This window comes from Sander lucioperca, chromosome 11, assembly GCF_008315115.2.
Source record: "Sander lucioperca isolate FBNREF2018 chromosome 11, SLUC_FBN_1.2, whole genome shotgun sequence".
Taxonomy (NCBI): domain Eukaryota; kingdom Metazoa; phylum Chordata; class Actinopteri; order Perciformes; family Percidae; genus Sander; species Sander lucioperca.
The window spans coordinates 8114300-8132584 of NC_050183.1; the positions used below are offsets into that span (position 1 = coordinate 8114300).

General features: G+C 40.5%; 4 protein-coding genes across 8 annotated transcripts; 1 reads left to right on the forward strand and 3 right to left on the reverse strand.

The window, feature by feature from the left end:
• Nucleotides 1-144: 144 nt before the first annotated feature.
• malt2 (MALT paracaspase 2) lies at nucleotides 145-9545 on the reverse strand. Of its 3 annotated transcripts, none has more exons than XM_031307176.2 (17): nucleotides 9255-9545; nucleotides 8658-8828; nucleotides 8268-8434; nucleotides 7240-7370; nucleotides 6888-7044; nucleotides 6608-6795; nucleotides 6197-6293; nucleotides 5907-5957; nucleotides 5426-5518; nucleotides 5103-5306; nucleotides 4132-4309; nucleotides 3936-4010; nucleotides 3659-3786; nucleotides 1802-1951; nucleotides 1505-1662; nucleotides 1152-1289; nucleotides 145-888 (listed from the first exon to the last, which is right to left on the reverse strand). In XM_031307176.2, exons 2-17 carry the CDS (start codon nucleotides 8792-8794, stop codon nucleotides 457-459), a joined length of 2484 nt encoding a protein of 827 aa, XP_031163036.1. In that variant the 5' UTR covers nucleotides 8795-8828; nucleotides 9255-9545; the 3' UTR covers nucleotides 145-456. The 3 variants fall into 3 exon arrangements, with proteins under 3 accessions (XP_031163036.1, XP_031163040.1, XP_031163037.1); XM_031307180.2 differs by having other exon boundaries at nucleotides 457-888; nucleotides 7240-7364; XM_031307177.2 differs by having other exon boundaries at nucleotides 457-888; nucleotides 9372-9460.
• A 146-nt stretch (nucleotides 9546-9691) lies between these two features.
• Nucleotides 9692-12093, reverse strand: mrpl54 (mitochondrial ribosomal protein L54). Of its 2 annotated transcripts, XR_004898716.1 has the most exons (4): nucleotides 11857-12093; nucleotides 11158-11314; nucleotides 10307-10552; nucleotides 9696-10265 (listed from the first exon to the last, which is right to left on the reverse strand). XR_004898716.1 is itself a non-coding variant. In XM_031307428.2 (3 exons), the coding sequence occupies exons 1-3, from the start codon at nucleotides 11981-11983 to the stop codon at nucleotides 10420-10422; spliced, it is 417 nt and encodes a 138-aa protein (XP_031163288.1). In that variant the 5' UTR covers nucleotides 11984-12093; the 3' UTR covers nucleotides 9692-10419. The 2 variants fall into 2 exon arrangements, 1 of the variants encoding a protein (XP_031163288.1); XM_031307428.2 differs by having other exon boundaries at nucleotides 9692-10552.
• fam32a (family with sequence similarity 32 member A) lies at nucleotides 12090-14860 on the forward strand. 2 transcript variants are annotated; one of them, XM_031307429.2, is made up of 4 exons: nucleotides 12090-12326; nucleotides 12788-12929; nucleotides 14415-14468; nucleotides 14634-14860. In XM_031307429.2, exons 1-4 carry the CDS (start codon nucleotides 12253-12255, stop codon nucleotides 14700-14702), a joined length of 339 nt encoding a protein of 112 aa, XP_031163289.1. In that variant the 5' UTR covers nucleotides 12090-12252; the 3' UTR covers nucleotides 14703-14860. The 2 variants fall into 2 exon arrangements, with proteins under 2 accessions (XP_031163289.1, XP_031163290.1); XM_031307430.2 differs by having other exon boundaries at nucleotides 12190-12326; nucleotides 12791-12929.
• A 486-nt stretch (nucleotides 14861-15346) lies between these two features.
• fh (fumarate hydratase) lies at nucleotides 15347-17496 on the reverse strand. The gene has a single exon (XM_031307195.2). It carries the CDS (start codon nucleotides 17427-17429, stop codon nucleotides 15930-15932), a length of 1500 nt encoding a protein of 499 aa, XP_031163055.1. The 5' UTR covers nucleotides 17430-17496; the 3' UTR covers nucleotides 15347-15929.
• Between the last annotated feature and the right edge of the window lie 789 nt (nucleotides 17497-18285).

Consider the following 18285-nt stretch of genomic DNA (forward strand, 5'->3'; position numbering starts at 1 on the left):
AAAACAGGAAAAACAAGAAACGTGCAAATATAGCGATGGCAACGAACCATTTTTGACGTGTACACATTATGGATGTATTATTAAGAGTAACGTTACAAATGCGTGTGAGATGAAAAGTTACAAAAAGATGAATGCAAACAACAGTTTAATACAATCTTACGGATATGTTTTATTATTAATTCCTCCATTACAATCACATATCGAACTTGATCTGCATTTTCAATGCATTATAATGCATCAAATTCTTATAAAAAATCTTTATAAAACATTACAAAAATTGAATGCATAGTTAAGACTATGATAACAGTTACACTGACCACATTCAATGACCTAAGTTCAGGGGCAGCTGTACAGAAACAGAACATTCACAGGCTTTCCTTCCCATCCTTTCACTTTTCTTAAAGAATGTGCACTGATTTATCCTGTGTCATAGTCAAATCATACGATTCATACTGCTTAGTGAGAATGAAAATTGTACATGTCACTAAATTTGTAGTTTGTGTCATTTACTTGGCTGTGGGGCAAGCTTTTGCTGGCAACTAGAGGTTGAGGGGTGTCAAATAATTCAGGACTGTCCATCTCCTCTGGAATATTGGTACTTCTGGATGAAGTTGGAGAGTCAGTGGTGGAGGATTCTCTGCCAGTTTGTGCATGATATGTCCATGAACTTGAGGCTGAACCAACAGAGGCAAAGGAGAAGCCCTCAGGAACGTTGAAGGAGTCGAGGCTGAGGGACGAGGAGGCAGAGCAGGCGCGAGGCGCTCGTGGCTCATGCAGGTTGAGTTTGGAGACCAGTGGTTTACCAACTGTCACTGGTTTCCTTTCATGTACTTCGTCATCCATGTTGGAATAGGTGTAATGAAGGCAGATGGTGAATGTGAGCTCCCTCTATGAAGACAGTAAAGAGCAAAATGGTTTGTTTTTTTAACTTAAGATAGAAGTATCGCTTAAATTGGTCAATAGATCAATGTAACATATTCTACTGTTAATTGTAGACTTAATTACATCTTTTTCAATTTAAAATGGTGGTGTAGTCTTATTCTTGACTGTACAGTACTAATTTGTCTCCAGAGGGCACATTAACATTTACCAGGTTTCTCCTAGGACAGAAATAGAAGAAGTAATTATGAAAACAATAACAGGTGTCTGACCCTGAGTCTCTGCAGACATCGAATGCGTGTGTAGAGACTAGGGACCTCCGGTGAAGGAAGATTTTCCTCGATTAATAATAAACTGCCGGCTTCAAGCAGAGTCTCCTGGTTACTCTGCTTCAGATCAATGTCCACATCCTGCCAAAGTAACATACAGTAGATTACAGTCAGCACAGTGCTTAAATTAAAGTTTTTTTTGTGTGCTTCAAGTATCCATAATCACACATTAATTCCCACTTAAAATATAGTGTATTGTGAAACACTGAAGGATTCAAGATCACAAGCATGATAACTCCTCACAGGCCAGAACAAAATGTCTTTAAAATCTTAATGTGTAATATCAGCTAACAAACCTCAGGGAAATCAGTAAGCTGAGCACAGCAGGAAACTATTTCTTTGGGCTTCTCAAGTATCCGAGTGTAGATGACCATGACGTTGGAGAACTCTGCAGCAAACCCAAGCTGAACCTTCACTCCACAGTCAAACTGCAGGCAATGGCTCTTTGGTAGAACTGTGAAGAAAGACATTTGAATTTAGGTATACTTTACTCTAAGACAAAAAAATGTTGATTTAATGGCAACCTTAAATAAAGTAATCTACAGACATGACAATAACGATGACAGTATGACATGACAATATTAAATAAGTACCGTGAGCGACAGTCCACTGCAGGTTTCGAGCTGAATGGGATGCAGAGCACTCAGAGGTTTGTATCTGGTCGGTGAGGGAACGCCGCTCAGAAAGATTACTGCGTAGCTCCAGAGCCTGCCTCCCTCGTGTGATCTCACATCGACCCATGTCTGGTAAGAGTAAATATAATACAATATACAGTATGCATTAATTAGTGCTGTTAAAGGAACATGCCGTCTTATTGGGACTTTAGCTTATTCACCGTATCCCCCAGAGTTAGATAAGTCCATACATACCCTTCTCATCTCCGTGCGTGTTGTAACTCTGTCTGACGCACCCACCGCTAGCACAGATCCTGGAGGTAACCGGCTCCATCTAGCCTACTGCTCCCAATAAGTGACAAAATAACGGCAACATGTTCCTATTTACATGTTGTAATGTGTATAGTCACAGCGTGTGTATATATAAATAACAAGGTCACATGAGACACAGCCATCTTCTAACCGTATACATACTGGGAACTATATTCTCAGAAGGCGAAGCACTGCAACTTCTGCTACTTGGGCAGAGTGATTTGCTTGCAGCACCTGAGAAGCCCTGTGGTGAGGAGCAGCAGAGAGTTCGCCTGGAGTTCACTCAGAGTTGGAGTAATAATCACTCCGCCCAAGTAGCAGAAGTAGCAGTGCTTCGCCTTCTGAGAATATAGTTCCCAGTTTATATACGGTTAGAAGATGGCTGTGTCTCATGTGACCTTGTTATTTGTATACGCTGTGACTACACAAATCACAACATGTAAATAGGAAAATGTTGGCGTTATTTTGTCAATTATTGGGAGCAGTAGGCTAGATGGAGCTGGTTACCTCCAGGATCTGTGCTAAGCTGGACTAGCGGTGGGTGCGTCAGACAGAGTTACGACACGCACTGAGATGAGAAGGGTATATATGGACTTATCTAACTCTGGGGGATACGGTGAATAAGCTAAAGTCCCAATAAGTCGGCGTGTTCCTTTAAAAGGGTTTGAACCCAAAGAGTGTTGTCACAACAGGTGTGTTCCATCATCTGACGATGCTGTTACATAAGTGGTATGTGGCCAGAGCTGCAACATGCTCAAAATGTTTAACGCACAGAGAGCAGCACAGCAGCATTTTTTGTCGTATGTATTACGCTGCCAAGTATTTATCCATTAAACATTTTTTCACACGGAAACTGTAGCAAACAATGGTTTTAAGTACTTATATGGTTAAACACAATGTTTCCCGTACATTCTTGTGCACCAGTTGAAAAATTGAACTATTTATTTGATGCCATCGTAGCAACCAGTACCAATGCTTTGCAATAGGATGTTCAATAAACCTTTCATAGCAGGAAAATCACAGGTGGAACTAATAATAGAAATGATGGCTCTGCTCCATCTAGGTGTGTCAGTGACCCGTGTCATTGAGCCAACACGCACAATACCAGAGCCTTCAAGATTATTATAAATAATAACACCACAGTGGTTGGTCAGGTAAAGTTATGATTACAGCTGTCCTTTCAGTGCAGGTTTAATGATACGGTAACATCAGATATAAGATTTAAGCCAATCACTAACAGTAAGCAGATGCAGAAGTGATCAGGCACACGTGTCTAATAATCAGAATACAATCATCACACAATCAAGCAAGCACACAAGCGATATAAAGGGCTGGAAGAAAATTCACATACTGGAGCTGCATGCAAGCCACTTTTAGGCCACATGATGCAGAGTAATCTGACCTAATGACTTTGGCTACATAGGATCATCTCAAACATGAAAATGTCAGGTGTAATCATACTTTCCAACATAGATAGCTTATTGCATGCGCAGAGATCTCATACTTCACGTGTGCTCCACATACCTTCAGCCACTTGGTCTAGCATGACTGTGACCTTCTCATCTACACAAACTCGCCGTTTGAGGAAGTTTATGAAGATGCCATTCGACACGTCTTCCCTCTTCACTTCATATGCTTCAGCGTCAACGCATCTAAACACAACAAGCGACACATAAAGTGACACCTTTTATCCTAATGGCAGTGAGATTAATTCAGACATGTATGTTTACGCTATCGCCTACAACACTGGATAAGGTGAATTAAGACATAGTTCGAAAGTGAAGAGAATCAGCAAACTTACGTGGCATATCCAAACACTATATTTGCTGTCACCTTGAGCAGTCCTGGTTGAACAATGATGTCATCATTTAGGTTTCTAAAAAAAAAGAAGAAAAAAAATCATTAGAAGCATAAATATGTGCAGCAGATGATCTAACCTCAATGTGACAAAAATAAAAAGCTGGTACATCAACTCTAATTTAAAAACCCATTCATACCTTTTGCGGCACATGTCCAGCAGCAATACGTTAAGTCCAGTCTCTTTCTCCTGCATCCTGGTAAGTATATTCTGCACACACAAACAGTGCTCTGATGTGTAGGAGGCCGGCGCATCGATTGGAACCATGAAACTGTTGCCGTAATTCTCATAACCATGACCAGCAAAGTATAGCAAGCCTGTGGATGGAAGGACGAAGAAGTGTTATCAAATTTGATGAAGTGTGTCACTAGATTAAGTTGGCACGAATGCTTGGTCAGATTCTTAGTCTTCCTAGCTTATTGCTTGTAAAAAACAAAAAAAGAGTGTTTTAAATAAGTTTTTAGTTAGTTTTATACTATATTTTGTTTTGTTAAAAAAGCTTTATGTAGAAAACAGTGGTACATGCATTTCATTCATTATCATATAGAGCAGGTGTTTAGCCTGTGTTACAGTCTTTAAAGGGGTGATAGAATGATTATATAGGGTATTTCACACTGTTCCTTAAGGTCTCCTAATAGGGTATGTAACATTGGTTGGGCTGAAAATTGCCCGAATGCTATTTTATGGTCCCTTAACTACCCTGTGAATATGGCCCTATTTGTAACAAGAGCTTTTCTTCCAAATATGGTATGCTCATGAATATGAGATGAACAATGTATACAATTTCTGAGATCTGCTCAACCTATTCAGAAGACTACCTGATCTCAGATCAGTGGTGTAGCCTATGTAAATGTTGGGGCGTGACAAAGATAGAGACTAGAGCCAAATGAGGAGGATTTTTCAGAGGCAGTTTCAAATTGTGAGATTTGCAAAGGATAGAGGTGTCAATGGGATTTTGAGGTTCTATGTATGTCCTATTTACCCACCAAACTGTCGTTATTCAACTATGACAAGGTAAAATCGGTTTTGCATTCTATCTCCCCTTTAAAGTTTGTACAACACACAACTTTGAACAAAGCAAACGTATTGTCCAGATGGCAAGAGACCAACCGTAGACTCCCTTGTCAAGCAGCAAGAGGAACTCTGTAACAGCGCTGTGCATCTCCTGCCAGTTGAGGTCGAGCAGGGAAACCACCTTGAAGTCCATCTGTCTGAGCAGGTTAGTCAACTCGTGGACGTCAGCGATGGGAGCGCACAGCTGAGTGTGGTAGAGGTAGTTCATGTTGCCAATCAGGAGTGCAACTTTGTCTGTGGCTGTAGAGGGGAAGATAAGGTATCATGAAATAACTGTAAACCTACAAAATCATAATTTTATAGTGTATATTTTTATCCACAGATATTGTATTGTGTCTAACTGTTTGCACAAAACTCACCATAGAAATCCTTGGCTGATGGGGGCGGATTGACCATCTGTTGTAGAGGATGTATTCCTGGTCTGCAAGTTGACCTGTGAACTTCCTGTGAGTCTGTCAACACCAATATGAAAAGAAATAAATAAAATAAAAAAAACTTATGCTGTTTAATGTCTCATTTTTATTTCTACAGTACTTGGTAACCACACATGCTGTATGGATTGATTTCTTTTGATCAGATGAATCGAGTCGACAACTGATCAAACAGTAACAGTTTGAAGAATTTAACACACACACACACACACACACACACACACACACACCGCAACCTACCAATGCCAGCAAGTGGATTAGCTGCTTTGACACCCACAATGTAAGTCTTTCACTGATGTACATACAATAGTGTGATGTAATGACACGGAACAAAATTCTAGTCTAGTTCCTGTATTCTCTCCTAAACATTCCATCAGAATAGGAACAATGAATATATACATAACAATACCTGGACCACGATCAACTTCTACCCAGGAGGCATCAGTGATGGAACTGGGGCCTGCATAAAAGTGCAAAACAGGAAGTTATTCACTGCACAGTACTGCACCTTTGCTCAAGTGTGACATTGAGCCTATAAATGTCAGACTTGATGCTGGTCTAACTATGTTTACAAATTCCTCAAAAGTAATACTATTCATACAATTATCATAACTGTTTTAAACATTGAAGACCTCTTTAATCTTTCTCATTTATAATTTGACATTCTGAATATAAAAAAATATATAAAAATGGTCTCACCAATGGTGACTGTTGCTGTGTCACTCCACGCCTCGTGATACAAATTGAACATTTTGCATCTGTACTGTCCTCTGTGTGCTGTGGTCACACATGGGATCTACAGGGAATACAAGGAGATCAACTAAACATGGCATACTGATACAGAGTCTAAAAATGACAATTAGTTAACTGTGTTTTGATGATAAAGTCTTGACACCTGCATTAATTTGGCCTAACACATTTCTCTTCATATATGTCATACTTACATACAAATAAACTTTTATTTTTTGTTTATAATATCCCTTTCATGATGATAGCACAGGGAGTTTATATTTCTTGCCTTGGTTGTAAATCGTTATCTCCAAAAAAATGTGTTGTAATGTTATACACAGTAGGTAAGCAGTTCACAGTAGACTCTGTGGATACACTTACCTTCAGTGAACGCATCTTGTGTTGTGTCATGGGCACCATGTTGTGGTACCACTCGTACTGCGCAGGAGGGTTGGCCTCTGCATTGCACTCCAGGAAAAGAGTGTCGCCCTCAGACACGGCTTGGGACTGAGGCTGAAGGATGATAAGCAGCCCACTCGCTGCCCCTGGAAACAAACTGCTGCTGCAACCTAAGATGATAAGATTTACCAGGACATTATATCACATGCCATGAGATGAAACAGAACAAGAGAAACAAGGAGACAAGAAGGAGGAGAGGTACCTGAACTAGGACCTGCAGACTGGACGAAGTGAACGTGAGCCCACTGGGAGAAGATAAAGTTTCCGCCATGGTGGACCCTACAGATATAGGGACCCTGGTGGACTGGGGCTAAAGGACACAGGACCAGCTCTGGTGTACTCCCTGTCTCATCCAAAATCTAAAACAAGAAAATAATCTGCCAATAACCAATTTATAAAACAAGGAAATTATCAATTTATAACTGACAGTTACCATCACCAAGCACTAAAAAGTAACACACATCCAGTCCAAAAAGTCCACACATCTCAGGGTTTGACCTTAAACCTTACCATTACTTTTTTTTATTCACATAATCATACAAGGTTTGACTGACCTCCTCTTTGCCTCTGAACCACTGGTAGCTGAGTCCAGGGGGGCCGAAGGCTCTGCAGGTCAATACCACCCTCTCCCCCACTGTGGCCTGCTGTGTTTGTGGCTGCACTGTGATCTGAATCAGCTCTGACACTACCCCACACCCACACACACACACACACACACACACACACACACAAATCATATATACGCACAGACAAGCAGAAACAGAGCGCAGGTATTTTCATTTCGATGTTGAGCATCAGAGGCACAGGCACTAACTTGTGAAAGTTGTATCATATTTACAGTAGACGCTCCAAGGCTAGAGCCTTGCTATTGTGCATGCTGGCTCCATGGTATGGCTTACTGGGGCATCAGGCTAAATTAAACTGAGCCATCACTAATGTTTTCATTACACCTGTTATTTTACTGCTATAAGTCAAAATGTGCACACTAAGAAAAGTCTATTCACATATAAAGTACCAGTGCCTCAACATTTACATGTAGGCTATATGTGTTTGTACTTTCAAACTCTAATCAGAACATGGTGAATAAGGGTGCTGCAGTAATGGACGGTAAAAGAGAAAAATTGTGTTTTTTGAACATTAAAGCATGTGAACATTTACTAGTAGACCCCCAAAGTATAAATATGAACCTGGAAATGTGCATAATCTGTGACCACTGAACGCTTTCTCACACACACACACACACACACACACACACACACACACACACACACACACACACACACACACACACACCCCATACTTAATGTGGGATTATGAACATGTGTTCAAGAAAACGTTTGGCATTACAGCCAAATTTAAAGCAACAACTCACGTTCTACAGACAAATACCAATATCTTTACCATTTAGGTAAGCAGATTTAATGGCTTAGATCAAGGGTTAGAAGTCTGAGCAAAGTATAATGTTAAACCCTGCTAGGAAACACACCCAAGCTTATTTCAGGTCCCTAGATTTTTATAGTTAAAGAGGTATTTCCTGAAAAATATGTCACATTTATGGCACCCCCAGTCACTTCTTCTATACCCGTGGTGGTGAGGTACTGCGCAGCTTCCTGGTGGCCTATCTTCCTCAGGCAGTGGAGCAAGAAGTCCAGGGAGCAGGAACGATCAGCAAGCCGAGCCAGGAGAGTGCGTCCTGGGCTGCCTGCAGCGCTCAGCACCTGTAGTGAGCAGCTGGTCAGCTCACTCTCACTGGAAGGAAGGAGTTCAAAGAGCAGGGTTAGTCTCGTGGTGACAGTTTATGGGGCCCAATGCAGGGGAGAGCCCAAATAACTGATTATAATGTCATACAACAAAGACAATCCTCGTACTACAGCACGAAGTGCTAATGTTTTAATTAGTTATTATGTTGGTGAAAAAGGTGTGGAAATAATTGAATAGTGCGCTCTATTATGTGATGCATTCAATATCTCACCTGCAGCGGAATTTCGCCTGCTCGGACACAGCATTGGCTAGCTGCCTCCATCCGCAGGTGGAGTTGTCCAACATCTTTGCCAGCCTGTTCAGGACTTGTTCACTCAAAGTACCAATGCTCATTTTACACTCCTCCATCTTCGAATGTGTCACCACTAACACACCCAGAGATCTACCGGACAAACGGGAACATTAGAGGGAACTTTAGGTGCAACAGCCTTCCAAAGTGACGATCGAGGGCCTAGCTACATGCCTACAACAGTGCTTTGATTGTTAAAGGAATCTCCCACATGTTCGCCCACACGGCTGGTAACGTTACGCCAAAAAAACTAACTAGCTATAGGTTGTAAACACAGGCTCGGGACTATTTAATGAAAATGGGTGACTCGGGGGGAAATCCGCCTGCAAATTAACTGTAACGCGCGGCGGATATTAATCTGATTCAGGAAATAAAACAGGTAACAGCGAAGCTAGAAAATGAAACCACAAACATTATTCAGACCAAAACATCGCGACGATTAATACTGCGCTGCCGCACACCGCCATTAACATACTAGCGTTAGCTATAACATTCATCAAAGTCGTGAAGAAAACTTACCGACTTTACAACGAGTACAGACCGGTGACCAAATCCATTTGTATAGAAAGAGGAACGAGTGCCTTTGCATAAAAAGAGCCTGATGCATGTTTCACTCCATCAGCCTTCCAGTCTTACACGATTTAGCTAGTTCCCCAGATGATGTGCTTCTCATTTCGGTTCCTCATTTCTGTCATCACCGGTCGGCTGATAGGCTCGATCATTTGCATGAAGCGTTGTCATAGCAACATCACTTTTTGCCATTAAAAACTGCCATTTAAGCCATTTTTTTTACAGAAAGATCAACCTTTAAAGTTTTTCATATTAAGAGCTTATAACTGATTTATAAAGTATTAGTTAATTATTTGGGTCAATCATTAATTACAGTAACTTTTTTATTAAGAGTGCTGGCAACCATAGTCATATTATGACGTTGATTAAAGAAATAATAAAAAGGCAACGTTGAATATGAAGTCCTATTTATTTATAATGAGTTTGCAACAACAACAAAAAGAACGCCATTTGTGGAAATATGAGCAGGCCATTCCACTTCACATATGGATTAAAACCAAAACCAAAAACGTGAACAAATTCATTCATAGCAATGCAGTATCCCTGAACTAAATACTGTATAAAACTACCTCTCTGAAACTGAAAAAAACAAAACAATTTCACCACAAGGTCCACTAATCTTTGAAATTTAAACATCTACAACTTCATGAAAACTGAGCAAATACCATATCTGCTGAAGAAGACTTGTCTTACAACTGAAAGCTCCGTAACAATACTAAATGGAACTAGTGGTGAGCTTGTTTTGCCAAATACGGTTTCCAAGGTCAAGAATGATTATGATGTATGAAGTTTTTTATGAGACGGTTTCGTTTTTGAGGCCTTACTCTGGTTGTGGGTTGGACCCATTACATGGTGAGTGTTAGGTCTTATATTTTATTTCCACCTATTTTCAACATAACCATCAATGAGCTTTCTTATAGCTTTAAATTATTGTCAACAGAGGGCCATTGAATATGCTGCATGATTTCAAATAACACGCTGGAAGTGGCAAAGAGTTGGTCTAATGACATTTCATTCAGCAAGCTCTGATTATACACCATGTCAGGTAATTCAGTCCACATAGTCTGAAACAATCCGATGTACGGGAAGAAGCCCTCTGTCAGTCCCGTTAGGCCTAAAACTTCTTCCCTTTATGTAGTCTGTTGAAACGCCAAATGTTTTCCTTCCTCAGACGCTTCCAGTATTCCCAGGTTTCTGACTCCAGCTCGTGCAGCTTTTTTGGCGTTCCCAGGTTCAACTGGAATAACCTGAGTAAAAGATAAAAGGAGAGGGGAATCAGATCAGTGGACAACATCAGAATTACTTATTGGCCATGCATGTTTAGAGATACAGGGACTTTGATGTAACAAGTTACACTCAGTCACCTTTTTATGTCAATAACTCTCTGACACAGTCTCACAAAACTGAACAATACAAGCATATGTGTCCTTATCAATGTACCCTTACACTGTAAAATATCATCAATCTAGAGCACCTAGTGAATTTGTGATTTCCTGCATTTTTCAGAATACCATTCACTTACCAAAACATCAAACTTGGGCTGCATGTATAGGTGTAGAGAGCAATAATAATAATAGTGAAACGCAGCATGTGATGCCTAAAGAGTTTTGAATCTACTTACATAAATGTGAACCTAAAGTAACAATCCCTATTTGAGTAAAAGATGTACAGTTTTCTACTACAGAAGGCCACATTTACTTTCATTTACTACTCATTCTTAACCAGCTTTTCTCAACAGATATCAAATGAGGAAAAACGATTTGACAGAAGGCAGACAGTCAGCTCTTAATTATGATGAGAGAAAGCAATACAAAAAAGTGGCAGAAATATAAAGAAATGTGCATGCACTCACCACTCTGGATATTGGTCAGAGGGCTTCAGCTGGGGGTCTTCTCCTTGCTTGAGGATGTTGACCCCTACTGCATACGAAGTAAGTTTGACAGGGTCTTTACACACCTCTGGACCCTTGAACTCTTCTTTCACCATGCCTTTACCTTTCCCTTTGGAAGCTGCAAAAAAACAGGAAAGAGATATTTGCAATGTTTACATCACTATAGTGACATGTTGATTGTGATTAAGGTCATGACTTGATTGAAAATAGAAAATAAGCCACTGATATTTTTGTGTTAATAACAATGGTTTAATGGAATATGTATTCAGACACTGGTGATTTAAGTGGGTGGTGATGGCGCAGTGGATGTGACACATTCCTTTGGTGTGGGAGACCAGGGTTCGATTCCCACCGCGATACATCAACCAATGTGTCCCTGAGCAAGACGCTTAACCCTAGTTGCTCCAGAGGCGTGCGTCTTCTGCAATTGTAAGTCGCTTTGGATAAAAGCGTCAGCTAAATGACATGTAACGTAATGTAATTTAGGTGGGAGGACAAACAAAACAAGTATCTACCATTTATTTTCCACTTTCATTCACACAGTGGAGAAAACTAAACGTGCCAGCTCAACTCGATACAAATGTCACATATACATACCACAGCTAATTAACAACTGGCACTGAATAACATTGCGAATAAAGATGGTACGTCTTTACTCACCGACTTTCTTAGCATATCCACATGTCTGTATTCTGTTTAATCCGTTCGTCCTGCATAGCGACGTCGTAGCGTTGGTTGTGATGCATTTCGTTAACGTGACTATCCTAAATAAACTGTACCCTGACATTTTTACTGTATGTTAGTTGAAAACGAAGCCCACCATGCTACAGTTTGACCAAAGAGTGACATTCATAGTCCCTTCAACTTCCGTTGTGTGCTTTTGTGTTTTGCTCTGTGAAAATGATCTACTGCTCCTCTCTGGCCGGGAAGATACACTGCAAGACGACTGAGTAGTCCGAGTCATTTCGCTTCAGTCCGAAAGGTGGCAGCACTGCTACACGTGAGTCGGGTACCATAATAACAAAGTAGAAGAAGACAATTGAGAGCTTCTCGAAAATGTCTGAGTACGCTGCGGCCCAGAAGAGTACCCTGAAATTAAAAGGTGTAGGAGCCATTTCAGCAGGAAAAAAGTAAGTCTTGTGTCGTTTGGTATATTTTTTTTTAAGAGACGGAGCGTTTTAATCGACAAAAATACTTTAATAGACTGTCGCAACTGATAAAAGCGCTTGGTATTCAGGCAAGGCTAATGTTAGCATGTCTGCTAATCGAAAAACAATGTTACGTTAACGTGAAACGTTACTGAGATTATGTGAATACAATAAAGTCATATTTGGGCAAATTCATTGTCAAAATAGCATTGTACAGTGAAAACCACTGGTCTCATCTGTGACCTCAAAACTGTATAGGGTGACAGTGTTACAGTCATGGCTAAAAACATTAGCTAGCTAGGTAACGTTAGGTTAGCTAACGTTAGTCATGTCCGTGTACAAGTGTGATCATTTGTCTCTGTCCTGCCTGTTGGAAGGTAGTGGTTGGCCTGACAAGCCACTCATCAACTACCTGGTCATTCATTACATATCTTTTTTTTCAGGAAGAAGAAGAAGGATAAAGAGAGTAAGCGTCGCTTGGAGCAGGTCGCGACCAGTCAAAACGATGAGGAGGAAAAAACCAAAGCATATGTTGACAAAAGGACACCTGCTCAAATAGCCTTTGACAAAATGCAAGAGAAAAGGGTAAGTTATGGTTCTGCAGTGATTGATCAAGAATTTGAGGCACAGAGATAGCTAATAAATTAGATAAGTTATAAGATATAAAAGTCAAATTTAGCAGGAGACTAAATTATCCAAAAAGCTCTGGCCGCTGCTGTCTTTTTGGCCACCACTACCATAAGTCTTTACCACTATCAGCCACAATGTCATAGCAGTATGGGGGCCCATACTTTATGACACAAGCTAACAATAAGAAAACCTTCGTCACCAATCGTCAGATGCACACAATGGGGTTTTTGTAAGCACAAACAACACTAGCCTAAAATTGTATTATTACAAAACCTAAATCCAAAAGACCTTTTGACCTTATTGTCTAGGCATACAGTATGACAAATGAAGATTTTGCACACTTAGCTCCACAACCAGTAATGCTGCAGATTATTAACTTTGGTTGTTTTGAACTTTACCGTTCAACCAAAGGGCTGATTAAATTGGAAATACAGCTGAGATTCAATATAAATCTTTTTAAGTTTGGGTAAGGTTCATGATTTTGTTTAGTCATAGTTTATTAGTCTTCACATCATACTGTATATTAGCAACATTTATTAGCCATTTCCTACCCAAACGACAAAGTTCAATGTTTCAAGCGGTGATTGTTGCGACATAATCAGAATCAGAATCAGCTTTATTGGCCAGGTTTGCGTAGACAAACAAGGAATTTGACTCCGGTAATCTTAGCTCTCAAAGTACAACACTTAACGTATTAAGAATAAAAACAGAGTTGAAGGTAAGACTATAAAAAAAAAAAAAATAGCGTACAGTATAACAATACAATACAATAGAATATACAATTTTACAAAAAATATACAAAAGAGAGGGAAGGAATAGTGCAATATCGGTCAATAGACTGAGATTTTAGGATTTAAATATGAGTACAGTGCGAGGCAGATCAGTGCAATGGTAATATATTAATAACAATATTGTAATTGTTGGATTGAAATAGACATGAGGTAGATGAGCACAACAGTGGTGGTTGACTTTGTTCAGTGTGAGGGTGGGGGCTATTTCTGAGTGTTCAACAGAGCGACTGCTTGGGGAAAGAAACTGTCTCTGTGTCGGCTGGTTTTGGGTGGAGCATACACATGGTGAAGCACCATAACATCTACTGCTCAAGAACTTTGGATAATGTTCCTAAATATAACACATATGTTTAGAATATGACCAGCTACAACAGGCAGTTGCAGTAATTGCATAGCATTAAGGCAGTTTAAGCATGTGATTTATTGCTAACCGTGTGATATTTTCAAAGACCCCAGCTGTTTTCACTCACGCTCACAAATGAGTCCATGTCGAGATTGTGGTTTTAATAGTGTTGCTGTTTTGTAGTATACTGGTAGTGATGTGTTTGTGGAGGTATTTACAGTGTGCCTAAACTGACAGGGATTAATGTGTATTTTTTTTAAGGTTTATTTTGTATTAATTTTTATCTCTCTCTCTTTTTCCGTTAAGCAAATGGAGAGGATTTTGAACAAAGCATCAAAGACACACAAACTTAGAGTCGAGGTAAGTCATGTCAGATCTGGCATAGCACCATTCAGTCCCAGCTTGTTAAATTCAGTGAAATATGCATTAGTCTGTAGACTATACATCGCAGTTTAAATTATTTTAGATTTATAAACCGAGAAAAGAACAAAAATAATGTATCTTCTATTGTTTGTTGATTTGCAGGATTTCAATCGCCACCTGGACACCCTGACAGAGCATTATGATATTCCCAAGGTCAGCTGGACCAAATAGAAGAGGAGCAAATGTTTTTTTCTTTTTTTTTTTTTTTGTTACCACTTCAAAAGTCTTGCACATCACATTTTTGTTTGCTTGTTTTAAAATTTCCTCAATTGGCATTCAGTCATTTTGATTTAAATCCTGGTGTATACAATAAAGGACTTAGTTAACTTATCTTTCGTGTTTCTTTGTCTTGCATTGTATACATTAGAGGTGTTGACATTAATCAAAATAATCGATGCATCGAATCGTGGACATGGACGATGCTGCATCGATAATCGACCAGGCCATAATTGATTATTTCTGTTTACAATTTAATGTTAGTCCTAACAACATTTCTGTTTACATATTCTGTTATGTTTTGCACATTCAGGAAGTGCTATGTGCTCAGTGCTGTAGTTTTATGTATCCAATTTATTTAATATTAGAGCACTGCAGAATGTTTTGTTTTTGAAGCTTGAAAAGCTATGAATTAAATATCCTATATGGCTTTAATAGAAAAATGTATTTGACGCATCAAGATATCGAATCGCTGACATGATAATCGGGAGATCAGTGAAGATTGACACCTCTAGTATACATCCTTGTGATTTGACCACATGGCAGATCAGCTATAAATTTAAAGTGTGTGTGTAAACAATGTACATTATGAAGACAAATGCCAGAAACCGGAATATACTTGCTTTTTAATGAATACATATTAACTGGCTGCAGAAATGGCACACATACTGTAAACCAGAACATGCAAGGTACAGTAGCCCATGCTGAATTATTTGGGATGGCACTGTGAACATCTGAACTACCATGAAGGTACCAACTAATAGTCAAAAAGTATTTAAGACTTTAAATACCAAAACTAACAAGTTGGTATACAAATATACATATTTCACTAAACGATTACTTTTGACACATTGGCAGTTAAACAGTATGACGTTCGTGTGACAAACCTGGGTTGAGTAGCATCTTAAAATATGTAATTGTATCAATCAAATGGGAGGATTTACTGTTCTTACACTAACACATGTATCACAGTGTAAATGTAAACACCACCAGTTTGTAAAACACAGTAAGAAGCAGCATCAAACAACGGCAAAGCATTCTCAAACTTTTTATTATGAGATGTTCAGGATTCAGAGAATGTTTGGATCATACAGTTCAACCTCTGATTTAATTGGAAATAGTCTTTTCTCACACTGGAAAATGTATTTTCTTTGCTTTGTAGTGTTTCTTGTGTTGTCAAAGTTACTTTGGCCCCAGCATTTCACTTGGCTTCACCCACTGGTCAAACTGCTCCTCGGTCAGGTAGCCCAGCTCCACGGCCACGGCCTTCAGTGTGGAACCCTTCTTGTGAGCAGTCTTGGCGATGGTGGCTGCTTTGTCGTAACCGATGTGTGGGTTGAGTGCGGTGACCAACATGAGAGACTCATTCATGAGCTTGTTGATCCTCTCTGTGTTGGCCTCGATGCCCACCACACAGTTGTTGGTGAAGGAGACAGATGCGTCGCCGAGTAGCTGAGCTGAGTTCAGCACGTTCTTGATCATCATGGGTTTGAAGACGTTGAGCTCAAAGTGTCCGTTGCTGCCTCCGATGGTGACTGCTACATTGTTTCCCATTACCTGAGCTGCAACCATGGTCATGGCCTCACACTGGGTGGGGTTCACCTTGCCTGGCATGATGCTGCTTCCCGGTTCATTCTCTGGTAAGATGAGCTCTCCCAGGCCTGAGCGGGGTCCTGACCCCAAGAATCGGATGTCATTGGCAATCTTCATCATGCTGACAGCCACTGTGTTCAGAGCTCCACTCAGCTCCACCAGAGCATCGTGGGCTGCCAGAGCTTCAAACTTGTTGGGAGCGGTCACAAACGGCAGGCCTGTGAGAGAAGCAACAGTAGAAGCTACTTTCTCAGCAAAGCCAATGCGGGTGTTGAGTCCTGTCCCTACTGCTGTGCCTCCTGCCGCCAGCTCATACACCCTGGGCATGGCAGCCTTTACTCTCTCAATGCTGTACTTAACCTGCTGGACATAACCGCTGAACTCCTGTCCGAGCGAGAGCGGAACAGCATCCTGAGTGTGTGTGCGTCCAATCTTGATGATATCTTTGAATTCTTCAGATTTGGCAGCCAGAGCGCTGTGCAGCATCTGCAGGCCGGGCAGCAGGACGTGGTGGACCTCTGTGGCTGCAGCAATATGCATGGCAGTGGGAAAGGTGTCATTGGAGCTCTGACTTTTATTGACATGATCATTAGGGTGGACAGGATCCTTGGAGCCTAGTTTTCCTCCTAGGATCTCAATAGCTCTGTTGCTGATTACCTCGTTGACGTTCATGTTGCTTTGAGTCCCAGATCCAGTCTGCCACACCACCAGAGGGAAATGATCATCTAGTTTACCAGCTGAAACCTCATCTGCAGCCTGGATGATTGCATCTGCTATCTTTGGGTCGAGGCCGTACTCCTTGTTAACCTCAGCAGCCGCTCTCTTCAGAATACCAAAGGCCTTGATCACTTGGATTGGCATTCTCTCACTTGGTCCCCCTATCTTGAAGTTCATGGTGGATCTGACAGTCTGGGCACCGTAGTACTTGTCAGCTGGGACCTTGAGCTCACCAAACGTGTCCCGCTCGATCCTGTACTCTGAAGCGGCCATTCTGGACGTGCAGATGCGGAGTTTAGAGTTGACGTTAACTCTTTGCAAAGTCAGGAGGTTGCAGTTAAACTGCTGGACGCGTCTCAGAGACCGAAACATGGCTTCTCATTAGAGGTGAATCCGGGGGGAGGTCAACGCAGCCTTCCACATTGTGATCTGTCATTGGGTGAAAAGGAAACTGATCGTGAGTCAGCCAATGGCGAGGTAAGAAAGGCAGGACTTCCGCTGTGGCTGTCGTATCGAGTGGAAATGATGAGGCTGCTTCATCCGGATCAGTGAAGCGTCTCACAACATTCCAGGTTTGTACTTCCGGTATACCAGAGAAGGATCATTTACTTTGTAGAATAAAAGTCAGTAACCTTACATAATTTAATAAATGTCAAAACTAATTTAACAATACATGTAATGTATCCAACAGGCCAACTTTTAAAGAAATAGTTGAAATTTCTGACACATGAAGTTTGTGATATTGGCATAGAAACATTTTAGGTCATCTACAATGCATTGAAAGCCATGTTTTTAGTTACTACGTGCTATGTACCCCTATTTATTTCTATTTCTGTACTTTAACTAATAAAGTTGTTGGGGGGGGCATTTCTAATATGATGTGATTGTGTAATGTGATGTGTGTAATGACACTGAAACACATGGAAGTTAATTATATTTGATATAGTTGATATAGTTACCCCCTGTTACACGCTGTACTGTACATGGACCCAACTGGGTACAGAAACCTAACCAAAAGGTTGGATTATGTTCTAATTCTAATATGTATGAATGTACACTCTACAATGATGATGCTACAGTAGTATGTGTACAGTATACTGTGCAGCAAGGTGCTGGATTGAGTTTGCAAATGCCTCTTTAGAGTATATTCAAATGTTGAGGTATTAGGTCCAAAAGGAAGGAGCTCTGTGTGCTTTGGACTTACTGCTTTACTTATTCCTGACAACTA

Bases quoted from the DNA above. Each gene is read 5' to 3' on its own strand.
- fam32a (XM_031307429.2), top strand. From the start codon at position 12,253: ATGTCTGAGTACGCTGCGGCCCAGAAGAGTACCCTGAAATTAAAAGGT. The intron at 12,327-12,787 runs GTAAGTCTTGTG...CTTTTTTTTCAG, and splicing joins GCCATTTCAGCAGGAAAAAA to GAAGAAGAAGAAGGATAAAG. The intron at 12,930-14,414 runs GTAAGTTATGGT...TTTTCCGTTAAG, and splicing joins ACAAAATGCAAGAGAAAAGG to CAAATGGAGAGGATTTTGAA.
- fh (XM_031307195.2), bottom strand. From the start codon at position 17,429: ATGTTTCGGTCTCTGAGACGCGTCCAGCAGTTTAACTGCAACCTCCTG.
- malt2 (XM_031307176.2), bottom strand. From the start codon at position 8,794: ATGGAGGAGTGTAAAATGAGCATTGGTACTTTGAGTGAACAAGTCCTG. The intron at 7,045-7,239 runs GTCAGTCAAACC...TTCTTGTTTTAG, and splicing joins GGTTCAGAGGCAAAGAGGAG to ATTTTGGATGAGACAGGGAG. The intron at 5,307-5,425 runs GTGAGTTTTGTG...TCCCCTCTACAG, and splicing joins ATCAGCCAAGGATTTCTATG to CCACAGACAAAGTTGCACTC.
- mrpl54 (XM_031307428.2), bottom strand. From the start codon at position 11,983: ATGTCAGGGTACAGTTTATTTAGGATAGTCACGTTAACGAAATGCATC. The intron at 11,315-11,856 runs GTGAGTAAAGAC...GTTTTTTTGCAG, and splicing joins TGGATATGCTAAGAAAGTCG to CTTCCAAAGGGAAAGGTAAA. The intron at 10,553-11,157 runs GTGAGTGCATGC...TCTTTTACTCAG, and splicing joins TCTGACCAATATCCAGAGTG to GTTATTCCAGTTGAACCTGG.